The sequence below is a fragment of the Castor canadensis genome, chromosome 9 (genome assembly GCF_047511655.1).
Source record: "Castor canadensis chromosome 9, mCasCan1.hap1v2, whole genome shotgun sequence".
Classification (NCBI taxonomy): domain Eukaryota; kingdom Metazoa; phylum Chordata; class Mammalia; order Rodentia; family Castoridae; genus Castor; species Castor canadensis.
Window position 1 is genome coordinate 30,970,832 of NC_133394.1, and position 16,388 is coordinate 30,987,219.

General features: G+C 33.6%; 1 protein-coding gene across 1 annotated transcript in view; it reads right to left on the reverse strand.

Annotated features, from left to right (window-relative positions):
- Stpg2 (sperm tail PG-rich repeat containing 2) overlaps positions 1 to 16,388 on the reverse strand; it is a 574,528-nt gene that overhangs the window by 405,426 nt on the left and 152,714 nt on the right. Inside the window, exon 8 of the mRNA XM_074041065.1 lies at positions 14,254 to 14,364. Within this exon, the coding sequence (XP_073897166.1) occupies positions 14,254 to 14,364 (111 nt within the window). The remainder of the gene's footprint in view (positions 1 to 14,253; positions 14,365 to 16,388) is intronic.

A 16,388-nucleotide genomic window follows, 5' to 3' on the forward strand; every position in this document is an offset into this window, starting at 1 on the left:
AGACAAAAGTCATAAGAGTTCATCACCACAAGTCCTATTATTCACAATAGTCAAAGTAAGAAAATAACCTATTTATTCATAAATGGTTGGGTAACAAAATATATGTACACACCATGGAATAAGAGTCAGCCTTAAAAAAAGAAGGAAATCCTATCACTTATGACAGTATGGATAAAAATGCAGGGCATTATGCTAAGTGAAATGAGCCACTGCTTGCTTTCACTGATACACAGAATCTGAACTCACAGAGGCTGAGAGCACAGTAGTGGTTGCTAGCAGGTTTCAGGCAGAGGGAGAAATGGGAAAATGGTAGCCATGGGATACTATTGCTAAGAGTGTAGATCTTAAATATTTTCACTATAAAAAAAGTATGTGAAGGGATAATCAGCTTGATTTAATAATTCCACAAAACTTATAAATATTAAAATATCATGTTATGCACTGCAAATATAAACAATTTCATTTATTAATTTTACCTTAGTGAAGCTGGGGGAAAGAAAAGCAACCAATATTGTGTGTGCTGTGATTTGAATATGCCTCCCAAATTTCACGGGCTGGATGAAATGATGTCAAGAAGCAGGACTTTCACATGGTAGTCCTCTAAGAACAGATTAACGCTAACGCCATTATGATGGAAGTGACCTAGCTCTCTGGAGTGGGTTCCTTAGCAAAAGATCAATCTGGAGCCTTCCCTATCTGCTGTATGTATGTCCTCTTACCCTTCTGCCTTCTGCCATGGGATGACACAGCAAGAAGACCCTTATCAAGAACAAGTCCCTTGATTTTGAAATTCCTAGCCTACAGAACTGTAAGAAATAAATCTCTGTTTTGTCTATATTTTTTTCTTACTTTGTTGTTGTTGTGGTTGCTGTTACTTATTTGTTTTTGTTTTTGTTTTGTTTTTAACTCAGTCTCACTGTGAAGGTTACACTGACCTAGAACTCACTATGTAGTCCAAGATGGCCTTAACTTATGATCCTCCAGTCAAGTGCTGGGATTCAGGTATGTGCCACCATGCCCAGTTTAAATCTCTGGTCTTTTATAAATTAGCCAGTCTCAGTCTCAAGTAATCTATTATAACAGCACAAAGCAGACTAATTTAGCATTTAGAACACAATTAACAATTATAAATATAAATTTTATATATTTATTTATTTATAATAAATTATAAATTAAAATTTTGCAATTTAGTATTTAAGTAACAGAACATTGAGATTGTCCATGGCTAAATTTTCTCAGAGATGAAGAAAATGATTGAAACCTTGCATCTCCTAATTTGGAGAGAATGAGAGTGCTCTGGCTGTACAAACGATGGCTATACCTTGTTAAGCAGAAGCAAAGTTGTTTGCATTGCTATGTAGTTTAAATGCATGTAGAAAGGTGGAAATGTATGCTGAGTAGCCAGAGTGGTGAAATATACCAGATTGTAAACTACTGTCTCTGGGCAATAAACCTCTAAATTTACAAACAAACCATATTTCTACTTTGCTAAATGGCTCCTTGCTGGGCCCTGCCAACAGGAGGCACTAGAGAGGCTGTGCAAGGCTGATGGAAGAAGGGATTCCCCTCTTCCATGGCTTCTTCATTCCAGAAGCAGCAACTTCCCACAGATGTAATTTTCTGAATCCATTTGCAATTTTTCCAACACATCTCTCCTTTATGTTTTTCTTATGTTAATGTACATCCCCTTAAACTTTTTAACATGAGTGTGTCTTCTAATTATTTCTCTTCCTTAAGCTCCCCCTCATATCTCTGGCCTTTTGTCTTCCTCTGTGTTCTCCACCTATGTCACTTTATCTTCCTATCAATCTCATTTTAACTATATGAACCTGTTAGCCATAGACTGTTACCTAGTAAAAATGTTTTAAAATATGTGATGGGAAAAATGTCTTTTTCCCTAGACATGTTATAGTATTACAAGGGAACTTTCCATCTGCCACCAGAAGCACCTCAATAGAAGGACAAGTAACGTATGCCTTTGAATGTAATGATGATCAGATGTTCACACTTTCAATATTCTGAAGTGGCCAGAGGATGGGCGTTAGCCATGTCAGTGACATCAGATTTCTATAATGAATCCAGTCTCACAGACAACAGCTTTCTTTACCAGTGGAGAAAATTTCGAAAAGAGATGTGAATTCCTATCCTAAATGTTTAAATATACTGAAATAAAGTTTACTCCTCATGAATATGCTCATCTTAAATAAAGTAATCAGACATTTGAAGTCAATTTCTAAATGTCATGTTTCATTAGTCATGAATTTTTATAAAGATATTTTTAATGATATTAGTACCATCTTGTACCATATGGAACGGTGGCAGATATAGAATGTTGGCATCAAGGACTTCCACTGATGAAGTTAAAAGTCTTGACTAATCATCTTCAGATCATTTTTAACATATTATCTTTCTTTTAATTCCCACACATTCTACAAAACAATGACTGGTGAACATAAGGCACAGGAATCAGATTCAGAGGGATGCCTAGATACAGCATAATTTAAGTCTCATATATCATACAGAATATAAATCATCTTGCTGTTGATCATTTTAAGTTAGTATAGCACTTTCAAAATTATAACAGATTTCATTCTCAAAACACATTAAGATGCAAATTTTTTATCAACCAAAGAGTAAAAATCTAATCATTTCTTCATAAATCTATTATTTATTTCTGATGTTTATGTAGGGGAAATAAAAACAATTAAAACCACAACTTAGACCACTGATCTAGAGCTAAAGGATTCCACTCTCTTCACAGTATATTTGAGTTCTGATGGATACTAGCACACAATCGGGAGTGAGGCTGTTAGGACCAGGCTTATCATAGTATATATTGTTTAGCAGTTAGCTCCATTACTCCTCTGCCTTGATGAAGACAGCAAACCAGCAGCAATGACTTCATAAGCAGGTTGCTTATAAAAACCATTTTATGAACTAATGAAGTTAGAAAAATTAAATGAAAAATTTATAGAGGCTTTAAAGTATAATAGACACACAAGAAGTATATAAGTGCACTGTGACCAATTGCTTCTTCATAAATCTTTTACCTAAAACATTTACCTTACACTAGTGAGCAATATAATGTTAAGTGTGTGATATAATAGTTAGGTATATAAGATTCTAAGAAATTGACCAATCAACAAAGCAAACTCTAAATGCTATGCCAGAATTAAGTAATTTTCTTTAACTATTAGTGAGAAGGTTTAAGGAAAGAAGGAAGAGAGCATAACAGAATAGCTTTTAGAATAACGCTGATGCTTATAAAATAGTTCAGCTGAAATCCATTTCCAATGTATTTGTACTATCTTCAGGGTCCTAATGATCTGTGTCACAGGCCCTTTATTTTGAGCTCCTGAGACACTATTACAAGCTAACCTGTGCCCCCTATTCAAAATTCTGAAAATGGTCACTTTAATCTCTCTCCAAGCTTTCCAAGTTTTAATCATTCTCAACTTTTCCTTTTGTTCTTCAACCTAGATTCAGTGGCACTCCTGTATTACTACCTCCATGATACCTTAGTGTTCCCTCTTTGCCTTTTTTAGTTCTTTAATATCCATATTCCCTTATATCGCTTTATCTCAAAAGAATTAGTAGGTTTAATCTTCTAACAAGTCTCTGACTGATATAGGCCCTCTCTGCCTAAAAGTACTGTTTATGATTTCTGTCTGTAGGGGCCACCAGTATAGAGAAAAGAGAGTACTACTCAAACACTTTCCCAGACTGTCAACTATGGAATGGAGATTATACTTCATCATCCCTGGGAATTTCACACTGGAGTCTCTGATGTGCTACAACTACTACCCAACCCCCAGTCTTACCAGAGTTCACTCACAGTGTGGGAGAACATGACCAACACATCACTCAGAACCCAGCGCCCTGTACTTTTACCCAGCTAGCCTCAAACCATGATCACCCTATCTCACTCTTCTGAGTAGTTGGGATTTCAGGTGTGCAGCACCTTATCTGGCCCTTGTTGAATGAGATTTTTTTCCTTTCCTTTTTTTTATTGCTGGGAGGGGGTACATTGTGGCATTTACAAAAGTTCTTACAATATAGCAAGTATATCGTACTTGAATTCATCCCCTCCACCATTTTCCTTCATCCCCCCTCCCAATTCCTGGAATAGTTTCAACAAATATCATTTTTTCATTTACATACATGTGTACATGGTAAATTCATTGTTATTATTGTTGTAGTAGGGGTTCATTGTGATATTTTCAAAAGTTCTTACAATATATCATAGTTGAATTCACCCTCAAATGAGTTTTGAAGAAGCAGAGTGAACACTGCAATCAGTAGATGGTGAATGCATGACCAGAATACCTTTCTTGGAATAAACCATACTTCACTGTGGCATGTTGTGGTTTATTAGTTTCAATCTTGCTAATATTTTGTTGAAATCTATTGTGTCTATTCATGAGAGATGTTGCTCAATTGTTTTCATTTTTGTAATGTCTTTATATAGTTTTATTAAGATCTGGTTGGATTTATAGAGTGAGTTAGGAACTGTTTCCAATAGCCCGCATTTTTCTGGAAGGAATTGTGAAAATGTTACTTACTTCTCAACTGTATCATGGGATTCATTAGGGAAATACCCTGGCCCTGGCACTTTCTCTTTTGAGCAGTTTTCATTATTGATTCAATTTATTAGACATAAGGCTAATTAAATTATCTATTTTTTTCCTTGTGTGGGTTTTATAATTTGTGTCTTTTGAATTTTTGAATAATTGGTCCATTTCATTTAGGTGAATAAAATTTGTAAAAATAGAAAAAAAACTTGCAAACCAAATCTAACAACAAATTTAAAAGTTCATGCACCATAATGAAGTTAATTTCATTCTAGATATATAAGAATGCTTCAATATGTACAAATCAATAAATATAACAGCACATAAATAGAAACAAGACAAAAACCTACATTATAATCTCCATAGATACAAAATAAAAACCTTTGACAAAATTCAATATCCCTTTATGATAAAACCCTGAATAAATTTGGAAACAAAGGATCATACCTCAATACAATACGGTCTATATACAACAGACTTATAGCTAATATTACACTGAATAGAGAAAAACAAACCTTTTTCTCTAAAATCAGGAATAAGGCAAGGATGCTCACTCTATCCATTCTTACTCAATGTAGTACTTGAATTTATAGCTAGCACAATAAGATAAGAGAAAGAAATTAAAGGGATAAAAATAGGAAAGAAAGAAGTCAAACTATCTTTATTTGTAGATAACACAGTCCATACTTAAAAGACCTTAGGGCTCGACCAGAACTCTTTCAGCAAAATAACAGGATACAAAATTCAATAGCTTCTCTATATACTAATAACAAACATACTGAAAAGAAATGGGAAAAAATGTTTCTAGGAATAAATTAATGAAGGAGGTGAAAGGCCTCTACAATGAAAACTATGAAACACTGTAGAAAGAATTGAAGAACTCACTAGAAGAAGGAAATGCTTAATATGTTCATGGATGGGGAAAATAAACATGCAAAAATGACCAAATTTCCAAAATCAATGTACAACTTTAACAAAATCCCCTTCAAAATTCCAATGACATTCTTAACAGAAATAAAAAACAGAATCCTAAAATTTGTATGAAAGCATAAAAGACCCCAAATAGGTAGCGCAGTCCTAAGAAAAAAAGGGCAGCACTAGAAGTATCCTAATACCTGACTTTAAATCATATACAGAGCCATCATAACAAAAACAGCATGGCACTGGCACAAAAACAGATACATCAACTAATGAATAGAACAGAGGACTCAGAAATAAAGCCATGAAGCTACAGCCAGCATTTGATTCTTGACAAAGTCCCCAAGAACATGTAGTAGAGACAATCAGCCTCTTCAACAAAGATATGCACTATAGAGGAAAAACTGGATATCCACATGTAGAAGATTGAAACATTATCTCTCACTTTCTAAAAAAAATTCGAAATGAATCAAAGACCTTAATATAGATCTAATACTTTGAAACTACTAGAGAAAAACATGGGGGAAACTATTCAAAATACAGCATAGGCAAGGACTTTCTAAATAGGACTCCAATAAAAGTAAGAATTCAAAAGTAAAGGAAACAATTACTAGAGTGAAAAAGATAGCCTACAGAATGAGAGAAAAATCTTTGCCTTCTTCATTGGCAAAGGATAAACATCAAGAATATTTAAAGAACTCAAAAAATTAAATCCCCAAAAAAGAAATGATCCAATCAATAAGCAGAAAATGAACTGAACAGACAATTCTCAAATAAAGAAGTACAATGGCTGATAAATACATGAAGAAATATTCTATATCCTCAGCCATCAGGAAAATGTGAATCAGAACTATATTGAGATTCCATCTCATCCTAATTGGAATTGCTATCATCAAGAAAACAAACAACAACAAATGCTGGCAAGGATGCAGGGGGAAAAGAACACATATACACTGTTGATGGGATTGAAAATTGGTGCAATCACTGTGGAAATCAGTATGGAAGTTCTTCAAAAATCTAAAAAAGCACCTACCATATGATCTCCCTATTCCATTCCTGTATATATACCTTAAGGAATTAAAATCAGTATACGATAAAGATCCCTGTGCTCCCATGTTTATCACAGCACTTCACAACAGCCAAGCTATGGAATCAGCCTATGTGCCCATCAACTGATGAATGGACAGAGAAAATGTGACAAGTACATAATATGTGTATAATACATGTGTACATATATTATATATGATATAAATTATATCATATATGTATATTATATAATATATCGCATATCATGCATGTCTCTTATGTATTACATATATATTGTGTGCGATATATGTAATCTTATATATTATGTATGAAATGTGTTAAATATCATATACATACGTATACATACATACAATGGAGTATTATTTAAAGAAGAACAAATCTTGTCATTTGCAAGAAAATATACGGAACTAGAGGCCATTATGTGAAGCAAAATAAGTAAGTCAGACTTAAACAAAAAAATAGCTCATGTTTTCTCTTACATACAGAATCTAGATTTCTTTTTTTTTTTTTTTTTTTTTTGGTCAAGGTCTCTAACATTTCTTTAAAATACATAAAAGTAGAAGCAGGGCTATTTTGAGGACTGGGACCAGTGTGTAAGGGAAGGCGGAACAAGAGAGTATAGTAGAGGAATGAATACGACTAAGTACAGTATATGCATGTATGAAAGTGTTGTACTGAAACCCTTTACTTTGTACAATTAATAAAAATGCCTTCCATATAGACAATAATGTATTAATTCTTACCATGATCCTAAAAGGTCAGTCCTGTCATCCTTACTTAATATTCTGTAAGTAGATTTACAGAAATTGTCTAAACTCATACAGCTAGAAGGTAGAGCTGAGATTAGAAAAGCATTTCTCTGATTTCACAGCTTTTGTTCTTAATCTTTTTATTCATAAAAATTTTATTATGTGGTGCGAGTATGTGCATTTTGGAATATGTTAACGGGATGGAGGGTGACAAACACAGAAGACTGGAGAGGACAAACAGGTAGTGAAAATGTGAAGGGCCATGTACATGACCATAGGACCGAAGTGATTCATAGTGCAGGAAGGTTCTACTTTTGCAGCTGAGACCTATCATTGTATAGATCAAACAAAACACTACAGTGGGTGTATCGGCAGCCCTGGGGGTTTTTTAATCAATAATATTTTTAAAACAAACTCCATCTATGAATATGTCCTTACATTTATATGTTTACATATGCAAATTAAAGACCTGCAGAGATAAGTATACATAAACTGTTATTGGTGCTTATGCCCTGAAACTTTGTTTCCCAGTGGTGCCGGGGATCAAACCCAGGGCCTTGGGCTGCACAAGCACTCTACCTCTGAGCCCCTTATTCCCTTGAGGTTTAACGTAGTCACATATGATATTCAAACATTCAACAACGCAAGTTGCATAGATCAGTACATAAATAAATTTTTTATAAATTCCTTCCTTTTTTTTTTTTTTTTTTTTGGTGGGACTGGGGTTTGAATTCAGAGTTTCATACTTGCAGAGCAGACATGGAAGAGCCATATCTCCCATCCAGTTCCTTTCATTTTTAACTGTGTTATAACTATTTCTCAAGTGACACATGTGAAGCAAAAATTGGTTGCCAGATACTTTTAATGAATTTCAAGTTGTTAATTTTTAGAAAATGTTGGTACAATTTTTTGTGAAATGCTTTGATACCAGTTGTCACTAGCCAAATGAGACCCCTTTCTGAGCCATGAATTGTCCTAAGAAAGTACATCACACTCTTCTCATGACTTTCCCACTAAGTTCAGTCACTTGATGCTGAATCCTCTATCCATTTCTACTGAATAAATGTCTAAGATCTTTACAATCATATACCTTTCATTTTAAATCACAAATAGAGAAAAGGTTAGCTCAAAAAGAATTAACCTAGAAGGTAACACACATGCACAGGAAATCAATGTGAGTCAATGCCCTGTATAGCTATCCTTATCTCAACCAGCAAAAACCCTTGTTCCTTCCTATTATTGCTTATACTCTCTCTTCAACAAAATTAGAGATAAGGGCAAAATAATTTCTGCTGGGTATTGAGGGGGTGGGGGGAGAGGGAGGGGGAGGAGTGGGTGGTAAGGGAGGGGGTGGGGGCAGGGGGGAGAAATGAACCAAGCCTTGTATGCACATATGAATATAAAAGAAAAATGAAAAAAAAAAAGAAAAAAAATAAAAGTTCTATCTTATAATGTCTAAGATCTTTACAATCATATACCTTTCATTTTAAATCACAAACATCACTTATATTACAGTCATATTTATTTTAGCCTAAGCTAATTTTTAAAGCCAGAGGAGAATTCCATAAAAACACTCTTAATAGATTAGCTTGTGTTGCTGGCCTGCCACAGTTTGAATTCTGGCTTTGCTTTTAAGCTTTAAACTTTATGCCTCAGTTTCCTCATTTTAAAAGATGACCACAATTGATCAGGCAGGGTGGTTTACACCTGTAATCTCAGCTACTCAGGAAGCAGAGATTGGGAAGATCACACTTCAAGACCGAGCAAGGCAAAAAGTAGACTACTTATCTAGCAAGTGCAAGGCCCTGAGTTCAAGCCCCAGTATCACTAAAAAAAAAAAATTATAATATTCAATTGAGTTAATATGCATTTTACACAGTGTCCAACATAGAACAAGTACTATATAAGCATTAGCTCTTATTTACATTAATAAAATTAATTTCATCAGTGTGTGTTTTATGGCTTTTAATAATTCATTTCATTAAATGAAGGTTTAATACAACTTCTTCTCAAGGATCATTCCCCTATCACAGATTCAAAACCAAACGATTCAAGGATCCAATGCAGGCAATCTTTCCTTTAAACCCTCTGGTGGATTTATTTGCATTTCACTCTTAACCTGCAAAGGCTCCCCATTAGCATTTTAACACATTAGTGAGCCATCCTTGATGCTACTCACCATGAAAAAGTCTGAGGCTTTGTTTCCTTCCCAGGAGGTTTCTGAGGATATAAAAATTAAAACTCAAGCTCTCCTGATTGGGCAAAGGATGCACAGTCAGCTGCAAGGCTCTGCTGACCACTTTGGATCCTTCCTTGATTTAGCCTTTAGCCTGGGTACTCATGCCTAACCCTTAAAAGCATTTATGAGTCTGTTTTATATTATTATTTTCAGAGAGGTAATCAGTCTAGATACCAGTGCATCACAATGTGTTCCAAATGCACATTAAATCATTTGAGTGCTATTTTTACTTCTATTTTAAAAATATCTTCACTTCAAAAGTGAAAATCAAATGACAGACAGATTCAAAACAGTAAGACTGGCCTCCATTGAATTCTCCCTTATTCCACTGTAAGAAGTAATTCCTTCTAACAGTAATTGGGTCTTTGAGGATTTTTTGTTGTGAGGTTTTTTGTTCATTTGTTCTTTATATTTGCCATTGTGCTATGTGTTTAATATAAGGGCTAGTAACGATGGACTGTGATGTTACATCTGTTAACTCTGCACTATGCAGCGAGACACTTGGCACATACATTACCTCTCAACCTCTTTGTTTTATTATTATTATTATTATTACTAAGGCTCCTAATATTTAAATTCTGTTATATTTAATTAAGTCCTCTTTGTTTTATAATAGACTGATTTTGATTATTATGGTTATTCTCCATAGTACCAAATACTGTTACTAAACACAGAGAAGTAAATGTAATCTGTCATGAAACCCCTGCCTCTTGAAGACCGTTCTCAAGCAAGAGCTACAATACATTCTTCACTAATCTGTTTTCACTTTTTGTTATTTCATCCAGAAAATGCTCAGTTTCTATTCTATGTGTTTATGTCACCCTCTTCAGCGTCCCTTTTTATTATTTTACTAAAGCAACTCCATACATGAGGATAAAAGCACAAAACTCGCATGCATGCAATGTATGTAAGCTCTTGCACATATATCAGAAAATTATTTTCTTCACTAATTTGACATTTGGATAGAAAGAGAATTTTACATCTAAAATTATTTCCTCTGAGAAATGTAAGAATGTACTATTCCATCATCTCCAGGCTCTAAAAATGTTGTAACACTGGTAATCAAGAGTTGCTATCAGCTACATTTTCCATTCTTTTGTAGGTGACCCAGTTACTTTTCTTTGTGGAAGCAGGAAGCGTGTTGTCTTTATTTATGTTCTTCTGAAAATGTAAAAGAATTTGAAAGGAACATAAGCCTTTTAAAATTAGTCCTCCCTGGCATTTTGTTGAGCTCCTCAAATTAAAAACAAGTCTTCATCCAGCTCAGGATAACTGTCCATTTTTTACATACTATTATCTTCAGACTATTATCTCTTGCATTCTGCTCCTAAAAATGCCTAATAAACAGACTCATCCATCCTCCGTTTCTCATATTTTCAATACTTTTATCTTTTTGTATTCAACTAATGCTGATGTTATAGTTTTCACAAGAAAAAATATTTCATTAGGACCTTATTAATGGAAGAAAGATGTATATGTAGGCTTGGCCTTTATATGAAACCAAACATCTGAAGAATTTTTATATTTTTATATGAAAATATTCAGAAAATTAAAATAATACATTCTCTTTTGAGATTGCATCACACATATCTATATAACATATCTAGGAGGTAAATTCCTAATCTTTTTATTTGAAGTGAAAACAATAAAAACTAATCCATTATTTCATAAATTTGAGAGTTTACTTCAATTTGTGCTGAGATAAGTAATTTGAATTTTTTATTATATACATCGTATACACCCACCTGTTTGAAGGGAATTGTCATCTGCAGGAGGGATTCAAAAACCAAGATTTTCTGCGACTAAACTGTTTTCATTTTCTTGGGTAACTACAGCCCCACCCAATACTCTTTTTGGGTAAAGGGGGCAGTAATAGGGTTTGAATTTAGGGCCTCATACTTGCTAAGCAGGTGCTCTGCTACTTGAGCCATACCTCCAACTCCATTCGATACTTTTAACTGCAAATGTTTGACACCAAAATGGACAACACTAACAAGTTTCCAGACTGAAAGACAATGTTAAAAGATAAAAATGTAAACTCAATAAAATAAATTGGTGGGACAATTCCTCTTCCTTTAGAACAGGTCTGCACCATCCTTTTCCTCCGCAAACATACAGTATAACTTGAATATGCGCACTCCTAATAAATGTTCTCAGAAACTTCCATTGTTCTTCCTAGAATCTATAATATTATTACAGAAATAACTTTTAATATATTCTAAATATACATAAAATCTCTGTATTAGTAACAAATTACCTTTGACATATTTCACCTGAAATAGATCCTGAGGTATGTATAACAATAAGGCAGTAAAAAATATAACCCAATCCCATAATTACCCAAGATGAAGAAATGATCTATTGGAATAGCTCACTTACTAACAATTAGTAAAAATCTACTACAGGTCAAGAACATTGCTATATGATTTTAAACTGTCTTTTTTTTCTTTTAAAATTTTTTTTATTTTATTGTTTTTACATTTACTCCAATGTGTATACATCATTTAGACCATCTTCCTCTGCCCCGCCCCTACCCACTGGTCTTTTTTTTTTTTTTTTTTTTTGAGTGGCTGGAAAGCATTTATTTATGACAAGTTATACTTAGTAAGTGAAAAATCAATCCTTATTTTTTTCATTAACTTGAGGGAAAAAGATAAAACTGTTGTTGAACCACAATATAATAAATCCAGAAATGACAAATCTGCTCTAAAGGTTTTGAATCTTTGTAACTACAACAATGAACCCAACAGGTATTTTTGGGTTACTTTACAGCTTATCCTAAATTCTGACCAAAAGACCCCAGAAAGAACTTCATTACTACTATAGACAGAATCACTTACAGGTTTACTTACAATCCCTCATTCTCTAAGCACTAAAATTCACTACAAGGTAAAGTAATAAAACACTGCTACAATCAGCAAAAAATAAATGTTAAATCATTTCACATAACACAAATGATTGCTGAAGAAATAAAGTTTACAGATTGAGTTCTTGCACATGGTTATCCAGTTTTCTTACTGAATATCAGATAGTGAAACTATTTCATCAATTTTTGTCTACCAGCTTTTATAGTCCTAAATCAAATTAACTTGCTTACCATGGCACACATTTTTCTTTTTTTTTCTTTTATTCATATATGCATACAAAGTTTAGGTCATTTCTCCCCCCTTTCCCCCCACCTCCTCCCTCTCCCCCCACTTCCTCGCTACCAGGCAGAAACTATTTTGCCCTTATCTCGAATTTTGTTGAAGAGAGAGTATAAACAATAATAGGAAGGACCAAGGATTTTTGCTAGTTGAGATAAGGATAGCTATACAGGGAGTTGACTCACATTGCTTTCCTGTACATGTGTGTTACCTTCTAAATTAATTCTTCTCAAACTAACCTTTTGTCTAGTTCCTGGTCTAAGAACCTGATATTAATTTTGACACTATCTCAGATTCAGCCCATTAAGCCCTCAAAAAAATGATCCATTCCTGAATATCTTTCCAAATTAATCGAACTCCTATGTTGTCATTCACAGTGACACTAATTAGTATTTTGCTCTTTTCTTAAATTATTTCACACTGATCTTGCACCAGTTATTTCACCACTGAAAAAATTATCAACTCTTAGCATTGTCTCACCTAGCAGAATTTTATTTTAATAAGCAATGCTCTATTTAGACATTTAGCTACACTTTAAACGCTGGTTGGTGGTTCTATTGGGCCAATTTGGCATTAATAATATTTTGTAAAGATGGTATGATTTCTACAAAAATTTATTTTACTTATACCTTGTACTATATTATCTTTGATATTTGTCTTAATTCTGTTTGAGCTGCTATTACAAGTACTATAAACTGGTATACTTATAAACAACAGAGATTTATTTCTCACAGTTCTGGAGGCTGGGAAGACCACAATTAAGGTACAAACAGATTTGTTATCTGATGTGGGTTTGCTTCCTCATAGATGGCACCTTTTCCTTATGTGCTCAGATGATGGAAGGGGTAAAGGAGCTGTTGTCTGCCTATTTAATAAGGGACTGAATCCAATTCAAAAGAGCTCATGACTTAATTACTTCCCAGGAAGTCTCACCTCCCATACCATCACATTGGGGGTAGTACTCAGCACATGAATTTTGGGGAAACACAAACATTCAGACCATAGTAACATTATCACTGTGTCTAACTTAATTAAAATTTTTACATTGTTGTAAATTCAATCTGAGTAAAATAGCCAACTATTAATTTTTAAATTTAATCCACATTACTTTTCAATTTACTCAATATAAGCCATTTATGAAATGATAATTCCTTTAGAAAAATTCATATCAACGCACTTTAAAATACATGTTAATAAGATTGAAAAAATCACTAAGGAGTCTTAGGTCTCAAGATAGACTCAAATTGAAAAGGAAAAAAATTATACTATGAATAATTTGAGTCAAACCTAAAGTAAATTCAAATTAAACTCAAGTTCAGCTTTCATGTATGTCCTAAAAATAAATGCTCTCAGATTGTACAAGGGATGTTTCATGTAACATTCTCTCATAGAGCAATGCTGTATTTTGCTTAGCTTCAAGAATTGTGTTGAACTTTTAAAAATATGTAAGTATCAGGCTAGCCAAAGATGCTACAACAGGCTACTCAAGTACTTGTCTCAGGCTCTAATATAAAATTTATGTTATGTACTCAATTCCGTATTTCCTAGATTACAAAGAGGTTTGGTTATGGGAGTCTTCTTACCTTATCTGGTGCTTTAACAGTTCTTTCAGTTCTTGACAAGAAAGCAGCATAGTTGTTATTCAAATTAGGCAATTCATCAAGAACTGGAACAACCTGTGAATTCCAGAAATCACATTGAAAGAAAAGGTTAAAAACACTTATCAACACATGTAGCACTATAAATAATAAGTTTGCAATGACCTGTAAAATATTGCTCCCTTGTTTAAAAATACACATATGCTCATAAAAATTAAAGTTTATATAGGATATAGAAGTAAAAAGCTTTAAGCCAATGAGATAACACAATGGGCACAGCTGACTTTATGAACCACTTGGTAAGTATGATGTATCTGTACACATTATTTAAGTGTATTAGTGGTAAGTTGTTAGTGATATTCTAATTCCAAATTCAGACATCAAGTCTCCCAGTTCATATCCAGCAGGTTGTGGTCCCAATAATATATTATTAGCATAAGGTATGTGCCCAATTATGTACTGTTCTTTGTTAACACTTTATTATTAACACAAAAAATAAAACATATTAGATATAACTATTTAACTTCATAATGTGGCAATTGAACAATACATTTACTAAGCCAAATGATCAACACCCTTAAACCTAATAATCCCTCATCTGCTTTGAAGATGTAAATTAATTGGCTAGAGGAAGCTAGTAATATAAAACTTCAATTTTCAATTAATTAATCTTTATTATACTCTTTCTGATTAATAATTCATTTGCATTAATTGAATAATTTGAAATGTAAATAGCAGCAACATTCTTATACAAAAGAATAAGGATTTACCTACCCATGTTTATACCCTTCACTACTTTTATTTATATTCATATTTACTATCTCAGAATTTGAGACATAGTAGAGAACAGTTAGATAACTCTCTTTGTTCATTTTTTGGGTAACATCAATTTACTAAAAAATCTGTCCCCCACAATTTCTATCTATGAAACTATCTGCTCCTCTATCCCAAATGCTGAAGGTGGCAGTTCTGCAGTCTTTTCCTCATGATACTGTTTCTACCTATGCACTCTAAAGAAGACAGAAGCCAGGCACCAGCAGCTCATGCCTGTAATCCTAGCTACTCAGGAGGGGACACAGATCAGGAGTATCATGGTTTAAAGCCAGCTCATACAAATAGTTTGTGATACCCTATCTAGAAAAACCCATCATAAAAAAGGGCTACCAGAGTGGCTCAAGGTGTAGGCCTTGAGTTTAAGCCCCAGTACCACAAAAAAAGAAGGAAAACAGATTGAATAACTTTCAAAAACAGAACATCTGTAGTTACATCTTATAAAAATGCAAAAGCCTTCAGATACAGAACATCTGAGCCAACACTATTATTGTGCTTTTTTATATTTTTGAAGCTGAAAATTAATTTCCTTTTATAATAATTTTATTATTATCAAGTACATGGTACTTGACATTATAATATAAAGAAGTTCCAAAACATTCTGTAATTTTAATTCCTTTAAATATAGAAGTTATCCTGTTTAATAAAATTACCTTGTGGGCTTACAATATAAGTTGGTTTTCCCATCTTCATTGTTCTCCCTCTTTGCCCTTACTCCCCTTCTTAAAATAATTTCAAAAAGTTTCATTCTTCTATTTTCATATATGCATACAAAATACACCCACCATATTCACCCTCATTCACCCTTTCCTTGTGCCTACTCACTTCCACTGGTACTCATCCCCAAAAATGACATAACAAAATCCTATTTTAAAGGCCTCATCAAGTTGTGGAAATAGCACAGATCAGAATGCTAAGATCTTAAAGAGGATCTAGCAGAGGAGTGGTGTTGAGGAACTGAGAAATTATCTTATTATCTTCTTTTTGGGCCAGAATGATCAAATTACATATTTGATGAGCCTCAAAACACATGGTTTGTCTCCACATCAGAACATTTGTAAAAGATGAAGACAAGGCAAGAATAAAAAAAAAATCTAACCCAAAAAATTGAAATACAGATTAAAGATCAGAGTTTAGAACATGCCAAGAAGAAAGACCCTGAATACATCAGATATATCAAAGACATCCCCAAAAGATTACATTTACAAAAGTGTGATAATCAGAGATAAACTAAGCACTTACAAAACGCAATCAGCACATAGGGTTGGGGGTGTGGCTGAGTGGTAGAG